Genomic DNA, 8,362 nt, shown 5'->3' on the forward strand with positions numbered 1-8,362 from the left:
TGGCTGCATTGCTTGAGTCTTGCCTCCAACATTCTAAACAGTTTTTGCTGTTCCTCTCCCCCCCCCCATAGCCACTCAGAACACAGAGGTTATTTGCATATGCAGCCTCATTGAACTTTGCCTCGGAACACAGAGGTCGTTTGCATATGCGACTTGGTTGGCTTTTGCCTCTAACATTCTAAACAGTTTGCTGTTCTGAGGTAACGTGTCCAATCTCCAGGTGAGGGCTGGGGATCACTCAGAATTACAACTGCTTTCCAGATGGCAGAGATCAGTTCACCTGGAGAAAATGGTGGGCTCTGTATCCTTATATGCTGCTGAGGTGGCCCCTGTATGACAGCCAATGTGACATAGCAGTCAGGGCTTCAGAGCACGGGAGAGGCTGCAGGTGTGTGTGGGGTGGAAAGCTGAAGAGTGAGGGGGAAATAAAGGTAGGTTGATGATTGGCTGGGAAGGAGATAGGGTTGCCAACTCCAGGTGGGAAATTCCTGGAGATGTGAGGGATGGAGCCTGGAGAGGGTGAGGTTTCAGGAGGCATGGGACCTCGGACAGGTACAAAGCCATAGACTCCACCCTCCAAACCAACCATTCCCTTCTGGGGAACCATCGTTGCCAATCTTCAGGTGAGGGCTGGAGATCACTCAAAATTACAACTGTTCTTTAGGTAGCAGAGATCAGTTCCTCTGGAGAAAATGGTGAGGTCGCCACAGCAAATTGACACTGAGTGTCCAAGGCCGGGGCACCCACCCAGAGCCTCGTTCTAGAGGACGTTGTATTTATTTCCACAATGGGCCTTTTTCCTAGTCAATAAATGAATACTAGAATCTGAACATGCAGCATTTCTAAACTGTCATGCTGCGTCAAATATTGTATATGCTACAAAAAGAAACAACTTGATGTGTTTGAGTCTTATTTCTTGGTGGCTGAGGTTTAATTACTTTGCATTACAATTGCATAATGTTTTATTCATTGCGATGTAATGTACAAGCTGCCTACAGCATAGTAAGATGAGAAATGGTGAAAAATTAATCAAAAGTCATTTTGTGGGCTGTATTAAAAGAATCATACTGAATTATTTATGTTCAACAGACAAACTGACCAAACATTTAATTTCACCAGAAATAAAAAACGTGCTGTGGTGCAAGGTTGACATGAATTATTCTGCCAAGACTACATTTCTCACCTCTGGCCCAAGCATTGCTGCTGGATCTGTAATGGTTGACATCACTTCATTGATTAGTTCAATAGGAATATCTCCTACAACTCTCGGCTTCTTAGCATCCTCCCCAGAATAAGGCTCATTAATTTTTCTTTTCTCTCCTGCGTAATTAAGTCACAACACACAAGAGTATTATTCAATAATCAAAGACATTCTAACTACCAAAATATATATTCTATTAGAAGGCAGGAAATTCAAGGTTATTGGGTAGCATCAAACAATATTATTCACAGCTGTGAAAATGGCTATCTTGCAATGCAACACTAGGGTAGACCACATCTAAGGGGCTGTTCCTTATGACACAACTATCCTGGAGGAAGGGCTTCACAATGAATGCAGAGCTATCTCAGGGGGGAAAGTATCTTTCTCCAAGCACTTTCTATATTCCTCATATTCATGGATGCACATAACACTCTCTCACTGGAAACAAAGAAAACTGGCAGATAGACAATTAGTGAGAGAAATAAAAATTTATCCAAATGGGTGAGTGTCAAACCTCTGACCAATATGTATTTTTCAAGCTGATAACAGGCCGGCGATAACAGAATTCTTAAAAAATTAGATTCAAATCCAGTAGCACCTTAGAGATGGATAAGATTGGGGGGGGGGGGATAAACTTTTGAGAGTCAAAGCTCCCTTTGTCAGATATGAGAATGCTGAAAGTTGCCCAAATATTAAAAGAAAGTACATTTGAAAGCCAGAATGGATGGTGTTTGTGTTGTTTAATTTTTTTAACAGAACTTTTTCTCACACCAGCAGCAAATATGTGATCAACAGGTTTCCATGTAAACACTCTAAAACTTTCTCACAAATTGGTACCAGCTAGGTTTGTCTATGGCGTGCACACAATCATTTTATATTCTTTTAAAGTTGCTTATTGGCGTTACACCTTGCTTCCAAGGCCATGTAGAGAGGAGTTGTGCCTCAGTGATAGAGCATCTGCTTAGCATGAAGACAGTCCCAAGTTCAATCACTGGCATCTCCAGTTAAAAGGATCAAGTAGTAGGTGATATAAAAGACCTCTGCCTGAAATCCTGGAAAGCTGCTACCAATCTGATGGATTCAGTATAAGAGAGCTTCTTGTGTTCAAGTGTTCATTAAGAAGCTACTTATCCTTCTGTACTGTTAGAGAAATGAAGTCAAAAGCCAATAGGGTCTTTGTGACATCTCTAGATGCCAAGGCCCACTTTTACCTCATACCAAATCAGCCACCTTCTTACCAGAGTACAATGGCCTGTGAACATACAAGTTTACTATTAATTGAAAAGCAAAGTTGTGTATGACTCTTTCACTTTGAAGGACCTGGCTGGAACGAATAGACAGTGGCGTCATTTCTACAGTCTACGGTATTTGAAAGAGATCTTAAAGAACTTGGGTGACTGAAAGAATTTGTTGCATGTAAATGATACTAAGCTAGACTCTGGGGCATTCTGTTGATAACCCTCCTACTTATAAAAATTTACTGTGCAAACATTCATTTTAGAAATGACATCACTTCTTGGGTCTCATTTTGTATTTCCTTCATTAGCTTCTTTCAAGCGTCAGGAAAGGTTTGCACAGTCTCATACCTTCACGAATGAGCTACATACTATCTTGGTGTGCTTCTGTGGCAATACCTTCATTTCAGCTGGGACTGGGCAGAAGCACCAAGCCCTTCTCACAGTGGTAAAACGAGCTACTTCCTTATCACTGTTTCTATCGTTGTTTTGAGTTGAAATGAGGCTGAAAATTTCACTCTGAGTCAGCATGTCAATTCACTACATGCTTACAATGACAAAAACAAGACTATTAAGAGCAGAAAAGATAGATGTGCCTTCTGGCTCATGCATCAACAAATCTGGCAGCCAAGCTTCCGCTGTAGAACATTTTGCACATATGGTATGAAAGCTGCAGGGAGACAGCTTGGCACTTTAGAGGTCCAGGATAAACTAAAAATAACTATATTTTGACTTGCTTCATTAACCACTTAGAGGGAGGGAAGGAGGTGGAATATTGGCATGAAACAGGGGAAAAAGCTCAGCTCAGAATGGGCGTTTTAGAGTAGCAAAAGCACAGAGCAGCACTGCAGCTACACCTGAACATCCCCAGGCATGCATGTCTGAGCACCCTTAAAGGACGTGCAGGGTGGGCACACTATGCCTTAAGGGAACTGCAGGGATGACAGACTTCCATTCTAAGCTCCATTCTTCCTTTAGGTGACCTTGTGTCTGTGCCAAGAAAAGTCAGACTTATGGCCTTTTATGCATAAGGGTTTCTATTACAGCTCACTGCTGATAACAGGATGTAACTCAGTCACATTTATTTATTAATTTATTTATTATTTCAATGTATAGACTACCCTACCCCTGAATACACATGACTTAAGGTGGTGAATGATGTAATGATAAAAACATTCATAAATAATAAAACAATTTAAATAATCCATAGATAAAAACATTCTCAGATGGCATTAAAATGTCAGATTCCAAGTTTTATCACTGCCCCACAAGAAGGTGGAAAAGGGCAGGAAGAAAAAAGAAGGGGAGGAGAGGAGGAGTTAGTGCCAGTAGGATGGTATTGGTCACTGTCCTCAACCAAAAAACCTCTGCCTTGCAAGCCCTGCAGAACTGCATTAGGTCCAGCAGGGCATGGACGTTATTTGGCAGGGAGTTCCACTAGGTAGGAGCCACAACAGAAAAGGCCCTGGCTCTGGTTGAGAACAGCTGGACTTCTTTTGGCCTGGGGATCAACAGTAGATTGTTCTCTGCAGAGTGTAATGCTCTTTGGGGAACATACCAGAGGAGATGGTCCTGAAGATATGTGAGTCCCTGATTGCTCAAGACCTTAACGGTCAATACCAAAACCTTGAACCAGACTCAGTACTCTACTAGAATCCAGTGCAGCTGACATAGCACAGGTTGTCTGTGATGTTCCAGTCAGGACCCATGCCGCCACATTCTGGACCAGTTGGAGTTTCTGGATGAGTCTCAAGAATCCAGATCTATTCAATGGGTCTTACACCCAGAAAAGTGTTTTTTAGGGTTGCACTGCATATGAATGAGCCTCTGGTGATTAAATGGGTTCCAGGGATAAGTGGCTGACTCAAATTAAGTCCTCTAAATAATTTTAATAGAGCTAATGGATGACTGTCATTGCACCAAAGTGTAGTATATTGTTATTGTTTAAGCCCTATATAGGGTGCCTTTCTACTTTGAAAAGTACTCAAAACAGACTGCAAAGTAATACAAAATTATAATAATGGTGACTGAATTCAAAGCATTAACACAGTATTTAAAACCAGGGTGAGAGGTTGATTTTAAAAGGACTTACAAAATAAAAGCATCTTTATCTGGCATTGGAAGGCCACCTAGGTCATCTCAGCTTCTGTACTATTACTTTAAAAAGCACTAGTTAATTAATAACCTCCAGTATCACACCAAGATCCTGGACCTGATAAAAGAACTGACAGTGGGAGGTGCCTCTGCAAATCCCCTAAAGGACAATCCCATTCGCACTGCTGCATTGTGGGCAAGTTGCCAGGTACAAGAAGAAGAAGAGGAAGAGGAAGAGGAGGAGGAGGAGGAGGAGATTGGATTTATACCCCCCCCTTCACTACCCAAAGGAGTCTCAGAGCGGCTTACAAACTCCTTTCCCTTCCCCTCCCCACAAGAGACACCCTGTAAGGTAGGTGGGGCTGAGAGAACTCTGACAGAAACTGCTCTTTTTCAAGAACAGCTGTGCCAGAATTATGGCTTGCCCAAGGTCATCCAGCCAGGTGCAAGTGGAGGAGTGGGGAATCAAACCCGGTTCTCCCAGATTAGATTCTGCGCACTTAACCACTACACCAAACTGGCTCTCTTGTCTTGTCATAAAAGAATCCAGCAATAGGAAAGACACCAACCACAGCTCCACTCTTCCTCAACTCTCATTCCATTCCAAGAGAGCTTACACAGGAACAACTCCCTAGGGATTTTGCTCACTGGGGCTAAGATAATCAAAAGATGGTCCGTTACTCATTACGTACCCAGGTTTGGGTCCAAGCCAGAAACAGCCTTGCATGCAGGGCTCAAACTCCCACTACTGGGCTGCTCGAGAGATGAGGGACTTGCATTGTATGAGAAGGACCTTACCACTGGAGGACGGCTAATAACTACAATTAGTAAAAAGAAAGCATGTTTAAGACAATAGATCTCAAATGGCAACACTTCTACACAACATTTTAGACTGTATATGTAGATTTAGGTTTAGCAACTCATTGACTTTCTGTGTGTTACTCAACAAAAACCAATGCACAAAAAGCACCATTTTATCTGAACAAAGTAAAGCAATATAGAGAATAACTGAAATTGCACCTATAAAGGACATTCTATTGGATTTAAGCACAGGTACTTATTTTATTTCCATGGGTACCCCCTGCCCTACCGCAAACAGCAGTTACCTGTCTGGATGCCTAGCTGGGCAGTTCGAGAAGAGGATGCCATGAAATCTGGATCCCAGATAGGAGAACTTTGACTATACACCTCTTCCTCCAACATGGACAGGAACCTTAGCACATAAGATGAAGCAAAGTTAACACACAGTCTTGTCTGCTAGGAGAAACACAGCTTGCCCTACTGTAATGATAGTTTTAAAGAAAAAACCCTCAGAACAAACATGCATTCAGTAATTTAAGTCACCTGGCAAAATGGTCAGATCATACTTTTTAGTGATAAACTATTAAACATTAAACAACACAGAAAAGTACAGAGCTGATACATAATTCACTTTGGTACTGATGTTCATTTTAGAATGTTTATTAAATTCTAGACTAGTGCTGTTGATCAGAGCTGTCTCAATTTTTATTGCCACCACACTAGTTTTGCGGTCTCTTTGTTGTATAAAAACATTTTAAGCAGCTTAGAATCATGTAAGATCTAAAAAGATTATCTGCTATGATTTAAGTATCCCCAAAGTAATGAGCACTCTAGGATAGCAATGTTAGACTGCTCTGTAACACTAGACACATGATCAGATGGAGATCAATGATGTCAGATCTCTCATAAACTACTGCCTTTGAGTAGCCACAGTTCTCTAAGAATATAAGCCAACAAAAATACCATCTATAGCTAAATGTGACAGCAGACTTGACCCATCACACTGCTGTCCTGATGCTTCTTTCCAAAACCACCTGTGGATGAATGCAAAGTTTTGGAGAACTTGAAATCTTGCACACTGTTATGTGCTATTTGGGATCGCCTTAATAAAAAGTATTATTATGTTTGGATTTTGCTTTAGAGCAATGTGGCTACCTGCAGCCTCTCATGTGACTCTCATGCGAATACTTCCCATTGGTATATACTGTTCAGAAGAGGTCATCTGAATGTGAGTAAAATTCAGGATCAGCTCTGCCTTCCAGTGTGCATAGCAGCTGGAAACAATTTAGTTATCTTCTGCCTGGGTACTTACAGGGGTTGCAACAACTTCCTTCAGTTCTTTTTAATTTTTATGGGCTCGACTTTAACCAACAGTGTTCAAAGTAAAAGCAGAACCAGAATAAACTCTTGCCACATACACGGGATTATACAATCATACACCATTTAACAGTTAATCTAGGAGAACATTCCCAGTTTAATAGTCAAAATCGCTAATGCAGATTGGAATCTGCATTTCATTCCTAAGTATATAATGAAAGGTAGAAATTATCCACTCATTTCACTACTTGTTATCACTGATCATGAGTACTGTACAGTAAATTAGTTAAGGCATAAGAAAGATCTCAAGAATGCCTCCTACTACTGGAAGGCTAAAAAGGGACAGTGAAAACTGGCAGAAGTACAGACATTGCCAGAGCCATCTCGAAATAAAACTCACAGAAAACTAATCTATGGTGGGGACTTACCCATCCCAGGGGATCCAATGGTATTACTTTCACAGAGTATTTTGGCATTTAGGGACAAACACTAAATTAGCTAAGACTTGCTTTCAGCATGGGAATGGTCATAGCCCCTCATTTTTAACAACAATAAAAGAACATCAGCTGGGCTAAAGGATCCAGCTGCTCAAACCTGTTATCTGCATTTTACAGAGAAAGCATGACTTGCAATCTTGGCCTGTCTGAGCCCCTACCACTATGTTGAGAATCACAGAAAATGACAGGTGACTCCCGGGATATGGTGCTGCAAACGGTCGCGTCTCAGATCACTCCCAAGACGCCCGTCCCCGCTTCGCTCTTTTGGAGCCCCCTGACTATCGGGAGGGCTCCACTCTGCTTCCTGGAGGAAGGTGGAGTGGCAAGGAGCTTTTTTGGCCACCCCAGCTGATGGCAATCGGGGGGGTGTTGCCATCTTGCCCCAATGCAACAATGAAGATGCGGAAAAAACATGGCTGCCATGTTTTTTTCTTTACAGCGACCACCCGTTTTTATTTTATTTAATTTAACAAGATTCAGCAGCACATTGCAATGAAAATAAAAGACTGTGTAAAATCAAGTTATAATCGAGTTGATATGGATTTTAATACCCCCAAGAGACATCTCCTACTATAAGAAAGCGGCTTTGAAAAGTTCTGGAGAAGAGGTTTGTGCTAGAATGGAGGGGTAAGAAAAACGTTTTTTGTCCTGTTTGAACTGCTACTGTTGGATGGAAGTCTTAATCCGGAGACTAGATGACTGGCAATAAAGAATAATGTATGTAAAATGAATGTTAAGAACTGAAAGTCTTTCTGTGTCAGCATTGTAAAATGGAGTCTGAGGGTGACAATGAAGAGCTAGAACCGGATACACTAGTTGGTAGCCTTACTTGTGAACAGTTTCGGAACTTTTTGTTGAAAGAAATTACACAAGCGGTAAAAGATGCTTGCAATAATTTGATTGAAAGGTGTCAAAGTGTAAGCCAAAATATGGAGAAAAATCAAGAACAGGTTCAACATATTCAGAGTTCTGCTGAGGTTTATGACGATTCTCGGGAGGAAGTGAGAGAGCATCTGGTTAAGCAATAGGTATCCGAAGGAAAAAAGACTCTGGAAGCTAATGAAGTTTCAAGAGGCGACCCAAAAGAAATAATAAACTCTGTTTTAGAAAAAAAGATAACGAAATGGCATTCATCAGAAGTACTAGGGAGAAAGAAGAACAAGACGAAAAAGTGAAAAAGTAAAGAAAATGGCTGTGTAAAGAAATTGAATGTAAAC

At 41.3% G+C, this 8,362-nt stretch overlaps 1 protein-coding gene across 1 annotated transcript in view; it reads right to left on the reverse strand.

Moving 5' to 3' along the window:
- KAT2B (K(lysine) acetyltransferase 2B) overlaps nt 1-8,362 on the reverse strand; it is a 57,517-nt gene that overhangs the window by 16,097 nt on the left and 33,058 nt on the right. Inside the window, exons 8-10 of the mRNA XM_015426943.1 lie at nt 5,637-5,743; nt 5,223-5,348; nt 1,184-1,320 (exon numbers count right to left, since the gene is read on the reverse strand). Coding sequence (XP_015282429.1) covers nt 1,184-1,320; nt 5,223-5,348; nt 5,637-5,743 — 370 coding nt within the window. The remainder of the gene's footprint in view (nt 1-1,183; nt 1,321-5,222; nt 5,349-5,636; nt 5,744-8,362) is intronic.

Source organism: Gekko japonicus, unplaced genomic scaffold, assembly GCF_001447785.1.
Source record: "Gekko japonicus isolate JY-2015 unplaced genomic scaffold, Gekko_japonicus_V1.1 scaffold162, whole genome shotgun sequence".
Taxonomy (NCBI): Eukaryota; Metazoa; Chordata; class Lepidosauria; order Squamata; family Gekkonidae; genus Gekko; species Gekko japonicus.